The 23,511-nt window shown below is 49.9% G+C and overlaps 2 protein-coding genes across 2 annotated transcripts in view; one reads left to right on the forward strand and one right to left on the reverse strand.

Moving 5' to 3' along the window:
* LOC127609250 (uncharacterized) overlaps positions 1–23,511 on the forward strand; it is a 215,409-nt gene that overhangs the window by 103,505 nt on the left and 88,393 nt on the right. The gene's annotated exons all lie outside the window — the stretch shown is intronic.
* LOC127608518 (myomegalin-like) lies at positions 9,743–23,086 on the reverse strand. The gene is given in 4 exon segments (XM_052077636.1): positions 9,743–10,678; positions 10,680–10,818; positions 10,821–15,180; positions 23,048–23,086. Coding segments are annotated over 4 exon segments (5,169 nt in total). The 3' UTR covers positions 9,743–10,047.

The raw sequence follows: 23,511 nt of genomic DNA on the forward strand, positions 1-23,511 counted from the left end.
AGGGGTACTGTCACGATTCGGTTTAGGGACCAACAGGTGGCACTGTAGGGCTCCCCTGGCAGCTGCACACCTGTTGGTCATAGGTAATCAGGCCTATAAAACGACTCCTGCCCGAACACTGAGTGTCGGGTCATTGTTGCTTTTGCTACTGTCATGTTTGTTTGAGTCATGTTTTGGTTGCTGTTATGTTTTATCTTCAGTCATGATTTTTGTTTGCTACTTTGGACTTTGTTTGCTTAGGATTTAGTTGTGTATTGATAAAACACAGACATCTTCAAATACACCCTGCTCCTCTCTCCTGCCTGCTTTTTGGGGTCCACCACCACCATGCAACGTGACACGGAGGAGGAAAAGGTAAATGATGAGCGACCTTGAGACCCAGAAACGTTCCTTGAGGCCGTTTGGAAGGAGCGCTGAAATATTGTCCTTGTTTGGGACATGTTTTAACAAAGGTAAAAATTGAAAGACAGGCTAATCTTGTATTTTCGCTTTACATTTTTAAATCAAACACCAATAAAGTAGTACCTTACCAGTCAAAAACCTCATTGCCTAGTACAATGAAAAAGGAAGTCCTGGCTAGACTTTAGTCCTGGGCAAGCCACCTCTTGTTGCTTGACCAACCCATGACAATGAGAAAAGTCACGCAAAGAATGTCTCATAATTTTTTTGGTCTTGCCGGCATGTACAGATTTTATTCGCTATATTGCGAGCTACCTTAAATCAAAATGTAGTCAGCGTGCTTTCATTCATTTTTTGTATGATGTTTACTATATCTTCTCACAATGACATTGTGGTGATTATGAGGCAATGATGGCAATAGCACTTCAATTTTTGTAAGAAGAAGAAGCTTCCGTTTTATTTAACTCCACACAATGACAAGTGATGGCTAGTTATTAGTCAACATGTCATGCACAATCCCGGTGTCACATCAAAGCATACTGAATAAAATACACAAGTATACTACAGTTCGCTTTAACGCGGTTCACCTTGCGCGGCTTCGCTCTTTCACAGATTTTTTTTAGTGCAGTTTTTTAATGCTTTTTTTAAACCGTGACTTGTGTTCTGCATCCAGATTGGCTCAGGAACTGACCAACGTGAACAGTCTGCGCACCTCGTCTCTATACAGCTTGCCAAATTTACTTTAACAAATTTTTGGTCTTTGGTTTCATTGTATCAGTGGCGGATGCTGGTCTGTCAAGGAGGGGAAGCTCAATTTCGGCCTACATCATAAAATGTGTGCGTTTATTTATACATGAATTCGACTCTCCATTCCTTATCAAAAAAAATGAAAAGGATGACTTCACCATAGGATCGGTGATTGGCTCATTTCGCTGTCAATCAAAAAGAGATTCAGCCTCAGACAGATCATCCAATCATCATGCAGAAAAGCTGAGCTACCTGGCCAGCCTATAAATGCCCACTGTCCATAGACTCCCAGAGACGCTGAGCGTCCAAAGGGCGGGACAAAACCACCAATTATCCAATGACTTGTCTTGTTTCAATGCTTTGGGGCAAACTACACTGAACTCTCAAGACGCCCAGCGTCTGTGTGGTCGACGCTCAGCGTCCACACAGCACAGTGAAGCTGCGGAAATGAATGAGAAGAGAGTCGCGTCGTAACCAGTAATAAGAAGCTGATTCGGAACAAAAGTTAAGCGCGTTGTCGTACATATTTAGTCAATGACATGTCCACACAATTGTACGTACACAAATTTATTTGATCACTTATATTTTGACATTTTAGCGGAAGCTGAGCTTCCCTTGCAGTCTTAGAGCAATCACCTCTATACACACACATATATATCCATCCATCCATTATCCGAACCGCTTGATCCTCTAGAGTTGCGGGGGGTGCTGGAGCCTATCCCAGCCATCTTCGGGCAATAGGCGGGGGACACCCTGAATCAGTTGCCAGTCAATCGCAGGGCACACAGAACAACCATCCAAGCCCACACTCACACCTAGGGACAATTTAGAGCGTCCAATCAACCTGCATGCATGTTTTTAGAATGTGGGAGGAAACCGGAGCACCCGGTCTGGGGAGAACATGCAAACTCCACACAGGGAGGCCGGAGCTGGAATCGAACCCGGTACCTCTGCACTGTGAAGCCGACATGCTAACCATATATAGATATATTAGAGCTGTCAAACGATTACAATATTTAATCTAATTAAAAATGCAACTGTCATAATTAACTCAAATGGACTAAAAAATTAATCGTGATTACTCGCACATTTTTTATCATTTCTGAATTTCCTTTTACATTTTTTGTCCTATTTTCCCCCATTTTAATGCTCTCATCAAAATGGAATCATGAATCAGTTTTCTATGTGCCAAATGCAAATATTTACTGAAATAACAATTTTGATTTTCAATTTTACATGAACATTTTTCACAGTTATTCACACTTCATAATCTCTCACACAATATTACTATCCATCAACAACAGTGAAAACAATGTGTAAAATCAAAACAGAGCAATATAACATTATAAACTGCACATCTAAGGTAAACTAGTACTCAGCCTATAGTTTAAACCATGGTTGCATACTTCGTTTTTCTCAAGTTTACTTTGAACACAGCAGTCTGTTTCTGTATGTTTGTTGAAGAATAACGAGACACCGGACACCAGCGTTCATTATGTGCCGCTGTATTCCAAACTGCCCGCCGTACAAAAAAGCGCACGCACTTCCCCCGTGCTGCTGGGGCAAACAATTCCGAAAGGTGTGGTGGGGGTCACTCCCCCTAACACAGTCAGGCTATGTTGATTGTGTTGGTCCTTCTTGTGCGGAAGTTTCTCTACAGTTTTTGTGTAGACCTCATTTCGAATGACTACACTTGGTTCGATGACAACACTGGAGAAGTTTTATTTTCGCTAGGTCGCTACCACTGTCAGACAAACAGAGAAGCTCCGTCCGCTCTTTTTATATGGACGCAGAACACTGTAACCTTCCACACAAAATAGTTCCAAACAAGTAACAATCTTGTCAGTGGCATACATGTTATACCTGTATAATACAGAGAGAGAGAGAAGAACAGATAACTTTGGTCTTGTCAGTGGAGCAATCGGGCAACTTTTCAAAAGTAAACTTTTCATTCATAAACTCTTTAAGTATCCGTTTTCGGTGTCTCATGCTGCCATGGCTGGCAAAACACACACATATATATATATATATATATATATATATATATATATATATATATATATATATATATATATATATATGGGCGGCCCGGTAGCCCAGTGGTTAGCACGTCGGCTTCACAGTGCAGAGGTACCGGGTTCGATACCAGCTCCGGCCTCCCTGTGTGGAGTTTGCATGTTCTCCCCGGGCCTGCGTGGGTTTTCTCCGGGTGCTCCGGTTTCCTCCCACATTCCAAAAATATGCGTGGCAGGCTGATTGAACACTCTAAATTGTCCCTAGGTGTGAGTGTGAGCGTGGATGGTTGTTCGTCTATGTGTGCCCTGCGATTGGCTGGCAACCGATTCAGGGTGTACCCCGCCTACTGCCCGGAGACGGCTGGGATGGGCTCCAGCACCCCCCGCGACCCTAGTGAGGATCAAGCGGTATGGAAGATGAATGAATGAATGAATATATAATATATATAAATATATATAATTCCTCGTCTCACTCCCCCTCGGGTGGTGTCCGTCCCTCATTCAGCTCGGGTCCTCTACCAGAGGCTAGGAAGCTTGAGGGTTCAGTATCCTTGCTGTTCCCAGCACTGCACATTTCTGGACTGAGAAGTCCGATGTTGTTCCCGGGATCTGTTGCAACCACTCATCTAGTTTGGGGCTCACTGCCCCGAGTGCTCCGACCACCACAGGCACGACTGTCACCTTTACCTTCCAGGCTCTCTCCAGCTCCTCTCTGAGCCCTTGGTATTTCTCGAGTTTCTCGTGTTGCTTCTTTCTGATGTTTCCATCATTTGGGACCGCTACATCCACTACAACGGCTTTCCTCTGCCCTTTATCTATGATCACAATATCTGGTTGGTTCGCCATTACCATCTTGTCAGTGTGGATCTGGAAGTCCCACAGGATCTACGCTCTGTCATTCTCCACCACCTTCGGAGGTGTTTCCCATTTTGACCTTGGAGTTTCCAGTCCATACTCCGCACAGAAGTTTCGGTAGACTATGCCACCCCCCTGGTTATGGCGTTCCATGTAGGCTTTCCCTGCCAGCATCTTACACCCTGCAGTTATGTGTTGGATCGTCTCAGGTGCCTCTTTGCACAACCTACACCTTGGGTCTTGTCTGGTGTGGTATATCTGGGCCTCAATGGCTCTGGTGCTCAGGGCCTGCTCCTGAGCAGCCAGGATGAGTGCCTCTGTGCTGTCCTTCAGGCCAGCCCTCTCTAGCCACTGATAGGACTTCTTGAGATCAGCCACTTCAGTTATGGTCCAGTGTACATCCCGTGTAGGGGCTTGTCCTCCCATGATGGTCCTTCTTCCAGCGCCTCATCCTCTGTTCCCCATTGTCTGAGACATTCTCTGAGTATGTCATCCGTTGGAGCCTTCTCCTTGATGTATTCATGCAGCTTGGATGTTTCATCCTGGACAGTGGCTCTTCCACTCACTAGTCCCCGGCCTCCTTTCTTTCGGCTTGCGTACAGTCTCAGGGTGCTGGATTTGGGATGGAACCCTCCATGCATGGTTAGGAGCTTTCGGGTCTTAACGTCTGTGGTCTGAATCTCTTCCTTTGGCCACCTATTATTCCTGCAGGGTATCTGATCACTGGCAGGGCAGAGCTGTTTATTGCCCGGGTCTTATTCTTGCCATTGAGCCTGCTTCTTAGGACTTGCCTCACTCGCTGGAGTGGAGGTATTTGGCCGTAGCCGCCTTCCCTGTTGCCAGTTCGAGGTTGCCATTGGCTTGTGGTATACCGAAGTACTTTAGCTGTCCTCAATGTCTGCTATTGTTCCTTCAGGGAGTGAGAGCCCTTCAGTGCGGACTACCTTTCCTCTCTTAGTCACCAGCCGACGACATTTCTCAAGCACGAATGACATCACATGTTGCTGCTGTAGATCCTGGTTGTGTGGATCAGGGAGTCTATGTCCATTTCGCTCTTAGCATACAGCTTTATGTCATCCATGTAGAGGAAGTGACTGATTGTAGGTCCATTTCTGTGGCGGTATCCATAGCCTGTCTTGGTGATTACTTGGCTTAGGGGGTTCAGTCCTATGCAGAACAGCAGTGGGGAGAGTGCATCACCTTGGTATATGCCACATTTGATGGACACTTGAGTAAGTGGCTTACCATTGGCTTCAAGTATGGTTTTCCACACCCTCATCGAGTTTGCAACGAAGGCTCTGAGGGTCCTGTTCACCTTATACAACTCCAAGCATTCAGTGATCCATGTATGTGGCATCGAGTCATCGGCTTTCTTGTAATCAATCTAGGCTGTGCACAGGTTGGTATGCTGGGACTTGCAGTCTTGTGTGACTGTTCTGTCAACCAGGAGCTGATGTTTGGCTCCTCTGGTATCTCTACCAATGCCCTTCTGTGCTTCGCTCATGTATTGATCCATGTGTCCACTTATCTTAGTCGCAATGATGCCTGACATGAGCTTCCATGTTGTGGAGAGACAGGTTATTGGCCGATAGTTGGATGGGACTGCACCCTTTGAGGGACCCTTCATGATCAGGATCGTTCGCCCTTCGGTTAGCCATCCTGGGTGAGTCCCATCCCTCAGCAGCTGGTTCATTTGTGCTGCTCGGCGCTCATGGAGTGCTGTGAGTTTCTTTAGCCAGTAGGTGTGGACCACCGGGCCTGGTGCTGTCCAGTTCTTCATATCTGAGACTCTTTCCTGTATGTCTGCCACTGTTATGGTAACTGGGTTCTGTTCAGGGAGGTTGCTGTGCTCCTCTCTAAGGATCACCAGCCATTGTGCACTCCTGTTATGTGCAACCTCCTTCTCCCATATGCCTTTCCAGTCTTGGTGGGTCAGCTGTGTTGTTAGGACCCTGCCAATGAGCGTACACTTTCGCAGGTTGTGTTGCGAACAGCCTTTTTATTCGTCTGGCCTCATTCTCTTTTGTGTACCGCTTCAGTCAAATTGCTCTAAAAATGAAAAAATCTCCCGTTTGAGCTCGCACACACGTTGACATACTTTCCCCAACTTAACCAGCGGAAATTAGAATGGTACAATAAATCCGTGCGATCAGCGTCAGCTTCTTCAAAGAATTGAATAAATTGACGATGGTGAAGTCCCCTCGCTCAAATAAAATTGACAAGTTTCACGACTGGCTTCACTACGTGGTCAAGCTGCAGCACGGATTTACACAGTGATTCTTGAGAAATTATGCAGTGTAGGAAAATTACCTCCTGCTCAGGGTTGTACTCTTCCACCCTGTCCTGAACTCTCTTCAGCATCCAGATATTTTTTCCGGTCAGATTCGGTGATCCGTCTGTGGTAACGTTGGTGAGCGTTCTCCCAGGTAATTTGTGCTTCTGTATGACCGCTGACACCCTGTTAAATAAATCCTCTCCTCGTGTTTTTCCTTTCAGGGATTCCATATCCAAAAACTCCTCCGTAATCTCGAAATTCTCATTAATCCCTCTGATAAAAATTAAGATTTCAGCAGTGTCCTTAACATCGTTGCTTTCGTCCAGTGCCAAAGAATATAATGAAAATCTCGCCGCTTTTTTTGTTTAGCTTGCTCGTTAAGTGTTCGTCAATTACTTGAATCCGGCGAGTCAGTGACCTGTGAAAGGCTTGCTGGCTCTTGCTAGTTTGAATGCCAGTAAAAAACTTGTCATCATGCTTGCTTCTTGGATGGAAGTTGATTGAGTAAAGGTGTTTTGTTTAGCCTGCAAACTTGCTAGCAACCTGTCAGTGGTGGCTGTACGTTCTTGTGTTGAAAGGTTGTTGGCGTAATTAGCATGTTTAGTGGAAAAGTGACGGCTGATGTTGTATTCTTTTAAAACCGCAACAGTTTCTTAGCATACAGTAAATATTCTCTAGTCCGGACTCGTGTTTGCGCTGACCTTGTCCTGATAACAGAAATTTCTCACTTGGGAAATGAGCATGGTACATATTCCTTTATGAACCTGCAAGTATGTTGACAAAATGCACGTGTAACAACACAATCAATAAAATACAAAAATATACTGTCCAAAAACTGTTTATATAACAAAAACTGCAATACAGGTGTATCCCAAAAAAATCAAACAGTAAAATACATACAGTATTTTAATGTTTATTTTTTTCTGTCTTGGGAAAAAAATGTATTTTGTGTATTTTGGATTGTTTATGTATTTTGGATTGTTTTGTTGGATGCATTCTTTTTGCATTCTTGCTGGATGGTGGCTTGTCATCAGGAGTTGCATGGATGTTGTGGTATATGGTTTTTGCTGCTTCGCTGGTCTTCAAAAAACACTTGGTGGTCGGTGGCTGTTTCCCGACGAATGAGCACTTCAGGGACCACGGCTGATTGGGAAAAGATTTTATTCAACCAATGTCAGAGTGAAGTCTTTCCAAAAAGTTGAGTGGCCCAAGGCATGGATGTAAAAAAGCCCCCCTCCCCTGTCAGGTCCGTATCTTTTATACCTGGCAAGGGGCTGATGTCATGGCTTTGTGCACCAGCTGCGGTTTTCAATCTACTAGTTTACTTCAGTCCTAAAAAAGGAGATCTTGACCAGTGCTGTTGGTGATGGACGACAACAGCCACTTTACCTTATTATAGGATTGCACACACTGCTGAAACTGGATTCTCCCTGACCAGCAAATATAGAATAGAATCGTGTTACTGACGCCAAGTGGACATTCTAAGGCCACCTACAGGAATAGAGAGGGAATTCCAAATTACACTTCATTCCCCCCTTCCGGGACAAAGTAATAGTCCCGGAAACGGTCTAACAAAAGATAACATCGGTAAAGGTCCAAACATCCTTCCCCAACCGAATTTTATATATGCTCACGTCTACAATTTGGCCCAAAATCTTCAGCCTAAATCACGCTCAAGGCATGCTACTTAAGGTTATTTTAACTAGGAAAGCTCAAACTATTTAGTTAGCCAATTGCTCCCTGACAACAATCTGAGGCCTCTCAGGAACCACAAGCAAAGAAAATTGAAGTCCGCATAATTCAAATGACGATACCACCCACCTTAGGTAATATCCTTACAACGGTGACAAATTGCGAAGTAATGAATTTGGTGTGGCCCGTTAGAAGCCCCAAAAATCTGCCGGCCCCTCCTCAAGAAAAAAACCTCGCCAGTCTAATGACAAGGAAAAAGAGGAAGGCCCTTTCTACCATCCCCAGTGGTTCCCTTCACCTGGTGTCAACCAGGTGTAAGGAGCCCTGGCACATTACAATCCACAAAACAGTATGAGCTCACCAAACAGTGTGAAAATGGAATGACATGTCCCCTTATCACCAAACAGTGAAATTGTACCGTCACATGATCAGCCGGCCAGCAGGTAACAAAATGAGGTAAAAATATTGGAATAAACAATGAGGTATATAGTAATGAGGTATCAGAACATGCTATCAAAACAAGCCCCCTAAATGTCGCCCCCTTCTTCATGTGTAAGTGCGTGCCGAGGCAGAGTCCATTCCCCGAATCTTCAGCGATAGAACGTGCTGGGTATCACTGCCCAGGGCCTGCTGTCCATACAAAGTCCTTATGTCCAGGTCACTGTCCATAGAGTCCCTTGCACGGCCCCGGTCAGCATCCAGAGGTTCTGGAACGAATAAGAACTCCTGCCCATATCGCGTGATGACAATGGCACTCAACGCAAACCACATGCAACTTTGACACAATAACGATGGTAAACTGGTCGCGGGCCGGGCAACAACATACGGTGGATCACATTCCAGTGGAATCATGCAACACATCACACAAAAAGGAAAATAAAAACCCAAGGAAGTGGCGCTACGCCGATGTTCCCACTCCCATTTTGAAACAGGTACACGTATAGTTTCCGAAATCACTCATGCCAATTTTTGTCAGAAATAGAGCGCAATCTCCTAACACCTCAAATCGCCTATATGTATTTAGTAACAGTACATTGTCCACATGTGTTCGCTGGGCCAGGGCAAGGATGTTACCGGTGTTGTCTTCCCATTTGGCGGTGTGTCTGCACAGGGACCTTCCTGCCCTGGCGCAACTACATGGCAGTATGACAGCTCTTCCCAACACTCCCTCAACATTGCTCAATGTAACGCTCCGGCCGGACTCTGTGGCGGACTGGGCGTCCGTCACTGGGTCCTGTTGGGTGACCGTGTCCATTGGGGACACCATCTCCGGTGGTAGTTGGCTCGGTGTCGCTGTGTTGGGGAGAGTCACCTGCATCTGGGGAGGGCGCGTCGTCAAGATTGACATTGTCGAACTGTTGGCTTCCTCGATCGTCGGCTGTGTCGCCCCCGATGTCCTCAGGAACAGATACAGCAGACACGTTATCCACCACAGATCGACCTTGCCCGTCTTCCTCCCGATCTGGGCCCCTGGGCGACTCTTGTTCTGGCAGTTGTTCGGAGTTCTCGCAGCCGCGCCTCCCTCTTTGGGGTTCTTCATCTTTGGGCACCTTGGCGCAGTGTGTCAGATGGTACCAAGTTGGCGACCCTTTCACTTGCACCGCTGTTCCGGTACAGCGGACAACTTCAAATGGCCCCTGCCGTCTTTCGTTGTACCACTTGCGGCGGAACACTTTCACATACACCTTGTCTCCTGGCTGAACCGTGTCTTTAGTATTTGCTTCGAGTCTCTCTTGTGCTTCTTCTTGTTTCTGCCTTTTTACGTGCAGAAAAAACCCTTTGCCCCTCCACATGTTCTCGGAAGACGACGTTTCGGGGGCGTCTTCAAGCCGTTCCAATCCGGCTTGTCACTGCAACCACCAGGGACATGTTTCACACGCCTTCTTTCATACACATTGCTGACAGCTCCACTCAAAGAATAACACTGACTGCGCTTTTGAGGAGTTTGGGGACGCTGAAGGGAGTTTGGTAAGGCCTGGTTGAAGACAGAGGTTTAGGGGACTGAGGAGGTCTTAGTGTTTTTAAATGTGGAGGTCCGTAGCATTGAGTCCGGTTGTTCGGGGTCTAAAGCAAGCATCGGCTGGTGCGCTTCCTGGCAGCAGAGTGCTGGTTGGCTTTGACTCCGTCAGTCGTCAAGCCCCGGACATTAGCAGGTTGCTCTCTGGCACCACCTCCTGGCTCCTCAGCGGCGTAGGGAGCGGAAGACGAGGAGCTTAGAGAGGAAATTCTCATCTCGTTCTTCTCCAAGTTTGTCCTTGCTTTCTTCAAAACATCCCGAGTCCTTGACAGCTGGTTCACGATGAAATGCTCCATGCTCTCCTTGGTGCGACTGGTGCTCCTCAGTCTTTGAATCGTCCCCTTCAGTACCTCCTCCTGCTCAGACACGCGCAGCTTGAGGGACAAGATCTCCTCTTGCATCGACTGCTCCTTCTTCAGGTTCGGCGTGGCGGCGTCGGCGCTGGGCAGCGCCGCCCTCCAGAACATCTTCAGCAGGGACGCCGCCTCCTCCAGAATCTGCCTCAGGGTCTTCGTGTTGGACAAGAGACTCGGGACATTGCCTTAATCCAAGAGCTGCTCATTGTTTTGTTTCTGGGCGGCTCCTAACGGTGGAGGAGAGCGCAGGCGCGGGCGCAACGCTGCCTCCATGCGCTGCACGATGCTGCGACCTTCAAGGACTTGTTGCTGGAGAGAGTTAGTCATCCACGTGACCGACGGCGTGGCGGCCATAACGGTTGGCGAACGAGCCATCGGGGGCGTCGCCTTCCAGCTCAGCGTGCGGGTCGAGGGGGTCGTTGGCGGCGCTATGGTTGTCATCCAGGTCCGAGTAGGGGGGCAGGGAGATCCACAGTTAAAGAGACCAATGTCCCTGACAGGTGGAGAAGGGGCCGGGTCGTGCAGCAGCTGTCGCCTGTAGACGTTTTCTCTCTGAGGGCTGGCGCCGAAGGCCGACAGGGACGGCGTGCGAGGGGAGCCGGCGCCCAGTTTTTGCTCCAGCTGCTTGTGGAGCTCCAGCTGCTTGAAGGCGCTATTCTCCTGGATGCTGCTCTGCAGCTGGGCCCGCAGACTCCTCACCTCGCTCAGTAGCTCCGCCGACTCCGCGGGCAGGCCAGGAGCTTCGCACAGGAAGCCTTTGTTGGATTTGAAGCTGGAGCACACGCGATCGTAGACGTGCAGTTCGTTCTGCAGGGAGTGGATGAGGTCTCTGCTCTCACACAACTGCTGCTGCAGTAGAGACGCCTCGTGCTGCGCTCTGTTGATTCTCTCCTGACCGGCTTGCCTCAAGGCGAGAATCTGCCATCCCTGCTCCTCACTGTGTGTCTGAAGTCGTCTCAACTCCTCCTTCCACTGCTCAGCTTCCAGTTCGGCTTGCTTGAGGCGGGCGCGTGCTTCGATCAGCTCCTCGCACAAGTCTGTGCTGGCCTGTAGACGGGACTGCAGATTCAAGTTCTCGTCTGTCAGGACTCGGATTTCATTCGACAGATGTGTGACTGTGTCCAACCCTTGAATATAGATGTTTGTAGCTGCTCCTCCGTCGCGCCCAGGGTTTGCTAATTTTTCCTCCAGCTGCTGTCGGAGCCTTTCGTTGGTCCGAATGGACTCTTCCAGACGCTGGCGAAGACATCGCACCTCCCGTAGGTGCTCTTCAATTAAATTGGGCCCCGAGCCCGACTTTAGTGAGTGACCCTCGGGAATGCCGCCCAGCTGGTACTGCGGAAAGGCATGATGAGGTAGCTGGCTGTAGCCTTTCAAGGACGGAGCGGTTAAACCCCCAGAGGCTGAGAAAAGCATTCCCGGACAGCTGAAAGATGATTGGAGGTGTCCACGAGAAGGAGGAGGGATCGATGAATGGGCATCCGGTTCGGATTGTCGCTGCTCATCCTGGTCCCGATAGTCTCCGGCGTCTAACTCGGAGCACAGATCCAGGTCTTCGTTGGTTTGACACTCGTCGGACACCAAGGAAGTCCTGTCTGATGGGTCGGTGGTCTCCGAGAGGGCTTGGCAGCTGGATGGCGTCTCAGGGCGATGCTGCAGCTTGTTGTGCAGAGACTCGATGATTTGGTCTTTCTGCTGAAGCTCCTTGCTAAGCTGCATGGCCAGCAACTCGTGGCCTGTCTTGTCAACGGGGCTTTCCACTCGTCCAGTCAGCTTGATGAGCAGTCTCTGAGCTAGCGCGGTGCTTTGTGAAAGCTGCTCTCGAAAGCTCTGCCCCATGTAGTAGTCAACATCGTTGGCCCGCAGCAGCTCCTCAAAAGCCTTGGTGGTGTCAGCCAGATGCTGTGTGAGGATATGGGAGACTCCTTCACCCTCTCTCATCCTCTGCCTCAGGTGGGAGAGCTCACGAGCTTGGGCCTGGATGAGAGAGTTGTACTTTCCAGGCCATGTGGCACATTTCCCCTGCTCTGCTTCGCACTTCCCCTCCAACTTGGAGCTGCTCAATTGGGCCTCCAAGGTGGCCACTCGTGCCATCAGCTCCTGCAGCTCGCGACTGGGTTTGGACGCAGGCAAAGTCGCCTGGGTGTCGGACACCCAGCCTTCATCTTCCTCTACGCCCTCTTGGGCGGGTGACATCTCGAAGGCCCAGTTTACCTTGCGCGGCGTGCGCTCAAGGCTCGAGGCGTAGTCGCTTGTGGCCGACAGGGAGCGAACACGCATCTGAAGCCCGCGGATGACTTTGTGGCAGCGGGTTAGCTGGGAGCGCAGATCCTGGACCAGGTGATGTAAAGCCGACTCCTCCCCGGTTCCATCGCATGCATCTCCGTTAGTCCCGGTTCTACTGGCCTTGTACCAGTCCCCTCCCACGCTATCCTCCTGCTGATGAGACAGTGACGTGCACATCTCGAGGTCATCAAACTCTGGGCTGCTGGCATCGTCCCTCTCAGCTTCATTTTCACTGCGTCCACAAGTCTCATAGCCCAAATCCTGTAGATCCACTTGCACCTGCTTACTGGCCTGCTGCACGGACGTCTCGGTGAGCAGGTCCCTGTAGTCCTTCAGCTGCTCGGCCTGAGCATGAACGGTGGCTTCAGACACGATCAGCCTCTCCCGCAGCTCTCGGGTCTCCAACCAAAGCCGAGCCGAACGCTCACTCGGACCCTTGACAGCCACGCAAGACGTCGCCCCCAGTTCATCATCTTCCATGTAGTCCTCCTCCTCAGTATCGTCCTCCTCCTCACCCCGGTCAAGACTCCTGTGGTTCGTCCCCACTTGACGTTCTTTTAGGAAGCGGTTCTCCTTCCAAAGCCTCTGCAGTGTGCTCCTCATCTGGGTCACCGAGGTGAATCCCTCCCGCTCGAGCTGCGACTGTATTTCTTTTAGCTCCAGTTCAACGCTCTGCGTGCGAGTCGTCAGGAATGCAGACTCTCCTTCATGCCCACGGGCCGCTTGAGGCTGGGTGAAAGGCAAACTCGCAGGTGGAACTTTCTTGTCGTCCTCTATGCTGTCGGTGAAGTCGTTGCTGCTGCCGTCTTCATCATCCCCCTCGTCCTCTTCGGTGCTGACATCTCCTAAGTCACGCTGCCTTTTGGTGGCCCTTTCCAGGTCCAGGGCCATGTTCTGAATCCGGGTCAGGACCTCCTCCAGTTGCCCGCGGAGTGCCGGAACCGAGTCCAGCTGAGTGTGGAGGGCCAAGACCTTGTCCGAGCTGTCGCTATTGGTGTGAATGAGATTCTGGTAGAGTCTCTTCTCGGTCCTCAGGGCACCATTCAGCTGACGGTACTCCAAGACGAGCTGCTCCAGCACATGCTCGGTACTTGCTGTTGCTGCTCCCTTTGCTTGCTGGGCAGCCAAAGACGAACGCAGAGCAGAGAGTTCTTTCTGGGCTTCCCTCTCCTTCTTAAGCATTAACTGCAGCTCTTCCCAAAGGGCCTTCACGTCTTCTTCACTCTCTGGAGACGGCGGCCGCATCATGACTTCCTCTTAGTTCTGCATCATCTCCTTAAAAAAGGCTTCTTTCTCTCGGAGAAGACCTTGCAGGTGTTGCACGTCTGCGGCCGTCTGCCTCTCTTTGTCCCGCCTCAGCTCGCACAGTTCCTGCTCTCTCTTGGACAGCTGCCTGCGCACCTCCTGCAGCTGACCTGTGCGCTCGCTTATAACCAAGGACAGCCTGTACGAATTGTCCTGCAGGTACTGGTCTTTGTCAGCGAGGGTGTTGAGCAAGTCCGAAAGCCGCGTTTGGTGTTCAATCGATTGGTGGTTGCGGTCTGACAGCAGCTCCTGGAAGAGCTTCTCCTTCAGCTGGAGCCGAGCCTTCAGCTCCTCCACCACCTCGGTGGGGCCGGCCTGAACTCTGGCGACCAGGGTCGCCGTCAGATCCTGTATCTCCTTGCCGCGAGCCTGCAGCGCTGCTTGCAGCTGGCCAATGATGGCGTCCTTCTCCCTGAAAGTTCTGCTCTCCTTTTCTTCACTGGCCTGTTTCAGCCACTGAAGGTTTCTGTAGGCTTCGGCCGCCTGCTCCAGCTCCAGCTCTTTCCTTTGCACCAGAGCATCGAGACTCGTGATGGTCTCCTCGTTGTTAGACAGGATGCAGCGGAGCCTGTCCAGGTCTCGGTCTTTTTCCCGTAGCGCCAGCTGCAGTGTCCTCACTTGACCCTCACGTTCATCCAGGCAGCGGAACTTGTCATCGATGGTGCGCTCCAAAGCTCTGTCTCTGTCTTTAATTCGCTCTCTTAATTTCTCAACAAGTGCATCTCTTGGTTTGGGACTTTCTGGTGTCTCGAACATTTGTGAGTACTCCTGTAACTGTCGCTCCTTCTCCCGCAGAGAGTGATTGAGCTGTGCAATGCTCATGTCTTTTTCTTGCGCCGCGGAGAGCCTCTCGGCCTCGACTTCCTTCAGAGCTTCTTCCTTAGCCCTGAGCTCGGCGCGGGTTTTCTGAAGTGCGCAACGCAGGTCCTGATTGTGTTTTTCAGTCTCTTCCTTATGCTGCAGCGCCTCCTGGAGTTCAGCATTCAGTCTGTCTTTGAAGCGGGCCAGATCGTCATCTTGTCTCTGACTCTGACTGAGACTCCTCTGGCTGGCCTCCAGCTCCAGGCCCAAAGAGAACAGGGAGCTCTGCACGCCCACCAGCTCCCCTTGCAGCTGGGAAAGCGTCACAGACTCACTGACCCCCTCTGGTGTCTTGCTTTGTGCGAGTTGATTCCGGTGGGCCATCTCTCGGAGCTTGTTTAATGTGACGTTCTGCCCCTCGATCAGCTGATACTAGTACACGTATAGTCTCAACTACTTCCCTGTTAAAAGTCCCTTCCACCGGCCAAGGCCTCTCGATGTCAGGCCATCTTTTATTCCATTTTTTGGATATTTCTTTAACCCCCTTAATGAGCGGGTAGTTTCTCCGCACTACCTCGATGGGGGTGGTCACCATTGGACTAGCATAGTTCCTTTCCCCCATTTTTTTTTTTTTGATTGCAGATAACAATATCAATTAAACAATGCACATACGATTTTGCCAACCTCAGATGGACCCCTTAAGACCGGCTGTCTCAATTGATATTCGATCCGGTGTATTCCGTCCGCGCTATTTCTGTACCCGCACTCAACTTATGTTGGAGATGACACCTTGTTTGAAAAACAATTGTTCACAAGTTTATGATGATCAGTCTATAGTCAGTCTGCTATGCAATCCCTGTTCTCAGGTTTTTTTTTATGTAAACAGAAAATCAGAAGTATTGAGGAGAGCCCCAGAGAGCAATATCAATAATTGGTTTTTAATTTTATCATTCTGTCTTTAATTTAAATTAACAAGTCGGGCTTTTCTGCAACTCCAATTTCTCATTGCTCCCAGAGGGTCTAGGGGGCGCCAGCTGACCCTCGTATTATTTATGAGGGGCCACACTCTTTCTTGAGATGCATACATGCACATCTATATTAGTGTTGTTAGGTAGCATTCCCGTGCTTCTTGTTTCTTGTTAGACAGCTGTGGCACATTAATTCTCCTGGGTTTCAGTTACCTCAGGACCTCCACAGTTGGTCATGCATTCTTTTGCTCCTTCAGCATGCCGTCCCCCATCATCCTGTCACATTTTCTCGCTACCAGCAAGGTAGGCCCCAAAATGGGCACAACTCTGGCCCCACGCCCCGCCCCACGTCACCCACACGGGGAGTGCCTAGCCTTGAAACACGGTGGGCAGGTACAGGTTGGCCACTCCCTGTCCCGCCCCCGAAGCCAGATTCCCCTCCCCGAGCGGGCACCGCAGGCGGGCACGCGCCCCAGAGCACCGAGAAGCACACTATCCTATCCATTCCATTCGTTTCTTCTACAAGCACGCTCACTCACTCGCACTCAAGAGCACACACACACACTTACTCACGATCGCGCACACGCGCACACACGCACGCTCACCTACACACACCCATGGGTACACTCACACACACACACACACACACACACATACACACATACACACATACACACATACACACATACACACATACACACATACACACATACACACACACATACACATACACACATACACACATACACACATACACACACACACACATACACACATACACACATTCACACACACATACACACATACACACACGCATACACACATACACACATACACACATACACACTTACACACATACACACTTACACACACACACACACACACACACACACACACACACAGGGATCCCACACGTCTCTGCACGCACAGACACTCACAAACAAAGAAGAGAGAACAGGATTGAAATCCATTCCACGTTTTGCTGTTTGCCAACTGCGGCTATGCAGTTTGGTGTTTAACAGTGCAGATATGCACTGACAAATACGCACGTCTTACTTAACTTTCGTTTCGTTTCGTTTCTAATAGCGCTTTATATTTTCCCCTTTATTTTCTGCAGAATTTAACTTAAGTGTGCACACAAAATACTTTTTTCCCCAGGTATACCAATCCTTGCACTCCAGAGGCCTCATTGCCACGTTTTCCCTTTTTCACACAGAGGGATTTTCTCTACACACACAATGCCGTCCAGCACCTATTTCCCAAACGCGGTCTGTACAGGCTCAAATTTATCAAACTTTGACAGATGTGTATGCTATTATGACACGTCCCCATAGAGGAATCGAACCGCAAGCAGATCGTATCAGCTTAATCAATATTCAAAAACCGCCAGTCCTTCGTTTTACCTGGGGGCCTCTTACACCAGCATTTAAATTGACAAGCCTTATAACTCACATACACCTCTAATTCGATCAGTGCCCAAACGACGTGGCTTCGCGCGCATCATTCTCTTCGGCCCACAGGTCATATTTCCTTCATCCACTCTCACACTTCACGGTACGGATGCCAAAGTTGCGCTCGTTCCTATTAGCCAAACGCGGTCGACGCAACCTCCCTTTTGCGCTGGACTTTGGCAGAGACTAGGCTCCCACCGGACATCTCGGCTATAGCCCCTGGCCCGTGTGGATTCACTCGTATCTTGTCGCAGCATAGTTCAATCGTACCCGTGTTTCCGCCACAATCACACAGCTAAAATTTCGATCCTCCGCGGGACCACTGAAACGACTAATTTCCACGTCCACGTTTTATGGGACTTCCTACTATTCTCTTCTCGTGACAGCCGACCAGCGTTGTTCACGTCAATCTGTCCTGTTTCACATTCGCCCTCCCTGGAGCGTTTATTTCTTCTCGTTTATCATTCTCACCAGACATGTCATGCATACAATTCCCAAAACGTTTTGTTACTGTTCCCTTTTTATTTATTGTTTTTTATTTATTTTTCCTGTTTTTATTTTACTTTTCTTTCGCTGTCTCTATTTGGGGCCACTCCCCCTTCAAAAGTCGCATTATGACGGCTTTTGACTAGGAGAGACAACTTTCCCTGGAGCCCGCCGTGGCCCCATCAGATCCGTTTAACTGTCCTCCGTGCGGGGGACAACGCTCCCTCCCCCCCTTTCCAAGAGCGAGCATGCTGCGGCGACTTTGAGTGCAAGCAACTCACCTCAAAACAGGTCGTCGGCTGGCCGCTGGATGCTCGCGGAGAGAGCGGACGGGACGGTCCCCTGCAGAACACGAATCCTGTTCGTGACGCCAAAAATGTGGTATATGGTTTTTGCTGCTTCGCTGGTCTTCAAAAAACACTCGGTGGTCGGTGGCTGTTTCCCGACGAATGAGCACTTCAGGGACCACGGCTGATTGGGAAAAGATTTTATTCAACCAATGTCAGAGTGAAGTCTTTCCAAAAAGTTGAGTGGCCCAAGGCATGGATGTAAAAAAGCCCCCCTCCCCTGTCAGGCGCGTATCTTTTATACCTGGCAAGGGGCTGATGTCATGGCTTTGTGCACCAGCTGCGGTTTTCAATCTACTAGTTTACTTCAGTCCTAAAAAAGGAGATCTTGACCAGTGCTGTTGGTGATGGACGACAACAGCCACTTTACCTTATTATAGGATTGCACACACTGCTGAAACTGGATTCTCCCTGACCAGCAAATATAGAATAGAATCGTGTTACTGACGCCAAGTGGACATTCTAAGGCCACCTACAGGAATAGAGAGGGAATTCCAAATTACACTTCAATGTCTTGTTTTTCAAAGTTTCGTAGATTTGCGTCTTTCCGAATCCAGGTGTCTGCTGGATGTTTTTAACTTTGTCTCCAGCCTCGCTCAAACGGATGCATTTCACTCGCTCCGCTCCAGTCGTTACAGTTCTTCTACGTTTCGATGCGATGATCTACACGACGTAAGTGAATAAAGTTAAAATCGTTCGCAATTACAGGAAAACGCACGCCAATAAAAAGTCACTTACACGTCTTTGTTTCGAAACTGATGAATGACAACGGCGAAGTGAACACGTTTCTTCGGTCGTGCCGAGTGGGTGCTGCTTTTTAAGCTAGTGCTGCGTTCTACAGGACGTAAGTGAATAAAGTTAAAATCACTGACAATTACAGTAAAACGCACGGCAATAAAAACTCACTTAGACGTCGTCGTTTAGAATCTGATGATCGAAATACGCGAAGTGAACACTTGTTTCAGCGTCAGTATTTTCCGTCGCATTGGGTGGGCGCTGTGTGTATTTAAGGTCCCGCGGCATTACCCCTCCATCCGGGTTACGAGTAGTGGAATTTCCGCTTACGCAACTTCCGGTAACACGTAATATCGTATTCAAAATGTTAATGTACAGGTTTTATTCCGGTTGAAGGATATTCCTTTCTATAGAAGTCCGGGGAAGGGAATATTTACTGTTTATGACATACAACCTTTGATCAGACTTCGGTAAAAAAGTATTTAGGCCTTCCTTCTTAAACACGACTTTGTCGACTTTTCTTTTCTTTGACATTGCTGCAGATGGCTTGCGATCCAACCAGTGGAAGTAGAGCGATTACTGAATTGGAAATGGCTTGCTCTCTAGAGTGCTCTCTCTCTCGCTCTCTCTCTCTCTCTCTCTCTCTCTCTCTCTCTCTCTCTCTCATTCTTTCGCGGTATAGGCACTGCAAAATAAAGTCACAGCGCCACCTGCTGCTACTGGCAAGTAAAAATGAAATAAATTGCGGGAATTCACATCAAACCTTGTACTGTATTCTGAACCCATCTTCGGCGGGCCGGATTATGAAGCCCAACGGGCCGGATCTGGGCCGCGGGTCATAGTTTGCCCATCCCTGGCCTACCTCATACAATTATGAGAGACAATCAAACGAATAACATGCCGACTCAGACGTTGCCCGGCCAAACAAGGTCTCCGTCAGGTGCTGGGGAACCAGAGCACCTTGATGAAAAATGGGCTACTGGAACAAAGCGGAGATGGGCGAGATGCGATAACATGGCTCTGTTGCAATGCTACTACTCAAGCAACCCGAGTCAGAGGGGTTGCATGCAGAGAATGTGGACTAAATGGTTACTTCGAAACCCACAGTCACGGTTGACCACGAAACAACTAGTAGCTCAGTGTTCCAACATCCACAAACGGCAACTGCTGTCACAACTTGAGATTGATGAGGTACAACGCAGGTTCCATGGTGCAGGACCCCAGGCTGCCAGATCAGTGAGGAGGTCATACCAGAGATTGGGAGACAAGCCCCAATGAATGCAGATGATGAGATTGGGAGGCAAGCCCCAATGAATGAAATGCTGAGCGAGGCAGCAACTGATCTGAAAGCTAAGATCATGGCGAGAATGAAAGCTGGGCAACCTAGAAACTGATTACAACGGCTATGTGAAGTACCATCTGAAAGTCTCATGGCGTGTGAATGCAAACTGAGGGCGATCCCTACCGTAACAATCATGGAAACCAATGAGCTGATATACGCTTGAGCATCAGTGATCCTAGAGATGCTTGGCTATAAGAGAAACCATGAGATACATTACCCACCATGGAAAAGACGGTTGGAGGCTAAGATCAAGGCGGCCCGGAAAGATGTGAGTCAATTGCTGGAGCCCCAGAGAGGTGTGATGAACCAGCCAGTGATGGCCAAGCAGGTGTATCATTACTAAATGACATGTTGAGTCGGGTGTGTAACCTCCATGGCGGAGGCTCCGTCGAACCCCTGAAACCAATTCACTGAACCCCTCGGGTTCGATTGAACCCACATTAAGAACCACTGCTCTAGTGTTTCTACCACACATGGGTCAACTAAACACTCGTCAGCACCAGAATCATGACTTTTCAGTCTTTTACCAAACTCCGACACCTCCTCCTGGAGTTCAAGTCTTTGTTCGTGTCATGGGCTTGGCTCAATTATGCGTAAACTGGATTGTTCTCACACTGTTTATCGGGACCCAAACGTATGCCTGTGGTGTCCAGGTTGCATGAGATAGAGTTCGACATTCAATCAAGGCTATTTCATAAAAAATTGCAAAATAGAACAGAGGGCATAGCTTTGCTCTGTCCATTCAGAAAATTGTGTGATGATCTCAATTCCAATGTATCGTCTGATTGACTGCTTTCCTCTTCTTCTTCAATGCTAAACAAGTTATGGTAACAGGGTGTGTGCATGTTGAGGACACACATACCATGAATAAAAATGATCATTTACAATCTTATCCATCCATCCATCTTCTACCGCTTATCCGGGGCCGCGTAGTGGGGGCAACAGCTTTAGCAGGGAAGCCCAGACTTCCCTCTCCCTAGCTACTTCTTCCAGCTCTCCCCGGGGGATCCCGAGGCGTTCCCAGGCAAGCTGGGTGACATAGTCTCTCCAGCGTGACCTGGGTCTTCCTCTGGGTCTCCTCCCGGTGGGACATGCCCGGAACACCTCACCAGGGAGGCGTTCAGTAGGCATCTGAATCAGATGCCCAAGCCACCTCATCTGGCTCCTCTCGATGTGGAGGAGAAGCGGCTCGACTCTGAGCCCCTCCCGAATGACCGAGCTTCTCACCTTATCTCTAAGGGAGAGCCCGGACACCCTGCAGAGAAAACTCATTTCGGCCGCTTGTATCCAGGATCTCGTTCTTTCGGTCACGACCCATAGCTCGTGACCATAGATGAGGGTTGGAACGTAGATCGACCGTTAAATTGAGAGCTTCGCCCTTTGGCTCAGCTCCTTCTTCACCACGACAGACCGATACAACGTCCGCATCACAGCACATGCTGCACCGATCCGCCTGTCGATCTCTCGCTCCCTCCTGCCCTCACTCGTGAACAAGACCCCAAGATACTTGAACTCCTCCACTTGGGGCAAGATCTCCCCCCCGACCCGGAGGGGGCACTCCACCGTTTTCCGACCGAGGACCATGGTTACAGATTTGGAGGTGCTGATTTTCATCCCAACCGCTTCATACTCGGCTGCGAAACGCTCCAGTGAGAGTTGGAGAGCCCCGTTTGAAGGAGCCAACAGCACCACATTATCTGCAAAAAGCACTACTGAGGCCACCAAAATGGACACCCTCAACGCTTCGGCTGCGCCTAGAAATTCTGTCCATAAAGGTTATGAACAGAATCGGCGACAAAGGGCAGCCTCGGCTGAGTCCTACTCTCACTGGAAACGATTCCGACGTACTACCGGCAATGCGAACCAAATTCTGACATCGGTGGTATAGTGACCGAACAGCCCGTATCAGGGGGTTCGGTACCCCATACCCACGAAGCACCCCCCACAGAACTCCCCGAGGGACACGGTCAAACGCCTTCTCCAAGTCCACAAAACACATGTAGATTGGTTGGGTGAATTCCCACATACCCTCGAGGACCCTGCTAAAGGTGTAGAGCTGGTCCACTGTTCCACGGCCGGGATGAAAACCACACTGCTCCTCCTCAATCTGAGGCTCGACTTCCTGACGGACCCTCCTCCCCAGCACCCCTTAGTAGACCTTACCAGGGAGGCTGAGGAGTGTGATCCCTCTGTAGTTGGAACACACCCTCCGGTCCCCCTTTTTAAAAAGAGGGACTACCACCACGGTCTGCCAATCCAGAGGCACTCTCCCCGTTGACCACGCGATGTTGCAGAGGCGTGTCAACCAGGACAGCCGCACAACATCCAGAGCCTTGAGGAACTCCGGGCGGATCTCATCCACCCCCGGGGCCTTGCCACCGAGGAGCTTTCTAACCACATCGGTGACTTCAACCACTGAGATAGAAGATCTCCCGCCAGGGTCCTCAGACTCTGCTTCCTCCAAGGAAGACATGTTGGTGGAGTTGAGGAGGTCTTCAAAGTACTCTGCCCACCGGTTCACAACGTCCCGAGTCGAAGTCAGCTGTGCCCCATTCCCACTGTACACCGTGTTAGTGGTGCACTGCTTCCCCCTCCTGAGACGTCGGATGGTGGACCAGAATTTCCTCGAAGCCGTCCGGAAGTCGGCTTCCATGGCCTCACCAAACTCTTCCCACGCTCGGGTTTTTGCCTCGGCGAACACCGAGTCCAATAACAAAACACCACTCGAGTTCTGATCAGGGGGTCCGTTCCTCCCAATCACGCCCCTCTAGATCTCACTGTCATTGCCCACGTGAGCATTGAAGTCCCCCAGTAGAACAAGGGAGTCCCCAGCAGAAATACTCTCCAGCACACCCTCCAAGGAGTCCAAAAAGTGTGGGTACAATGAACTGCTGTTGGGTTCATATGCACAAACAACAGTCAGTACCCGTCTCCCCACCGCAGGCAGAGGGAGGCAACCCTCTCGTCTACCGGTGTGAACAGGCACTGAGTCGGCGGGGCAATGAGCATGCCCACACCTGCTCTGCGCCTCTCACCAGTGAGCAACTCCAGAGTGGAACAGAATCCAACTCCTCTTGAGAGGACTGGTACCAGAAACCAGGCTGTGTGTGGAGGCAAGTCCGACTATATCCAATCGGAACTTCTCTTCCTCACACACCAGCTCGGGCTCCTTCCCTGCCAGAGAGGTGACATTCCATGTCCCAAGAGCTAGCTTCCGCAGCCCAGGATCGGCCCGCTAGGATGCCCGCCTTTGGCTGCCGCCCAGCTCGCATTGCACCCGACCCCTTTGATCCCTCCCATGGGTGGTTAGACCATGAGAAGGGGGACCCACGTTGTCTCTTCGGGCTGAGCCCGGCCGGGCCCCGTGGGTGTAGGCCCGGCCACCAGGCGCTCGCTAACGAGCCCCACCTCCAGGCCTGGCTCAAGAAGGGGGG

Source organism: Hippocampus zosterae, chromosome 10 (genome assembly GCF_025434085.1).
Source record: "Hippocampus zosterae strain Florida chromosome 10, ASM2543408v3, whole genome shotgun sequence".
Classification (NCBI taxonomy): Eukaryota; Metazoa; Chordata; class Actinopteri; order Syngnathiformes; family Syngnathidae; genus Hippocampus; species Hippocampus zosterae.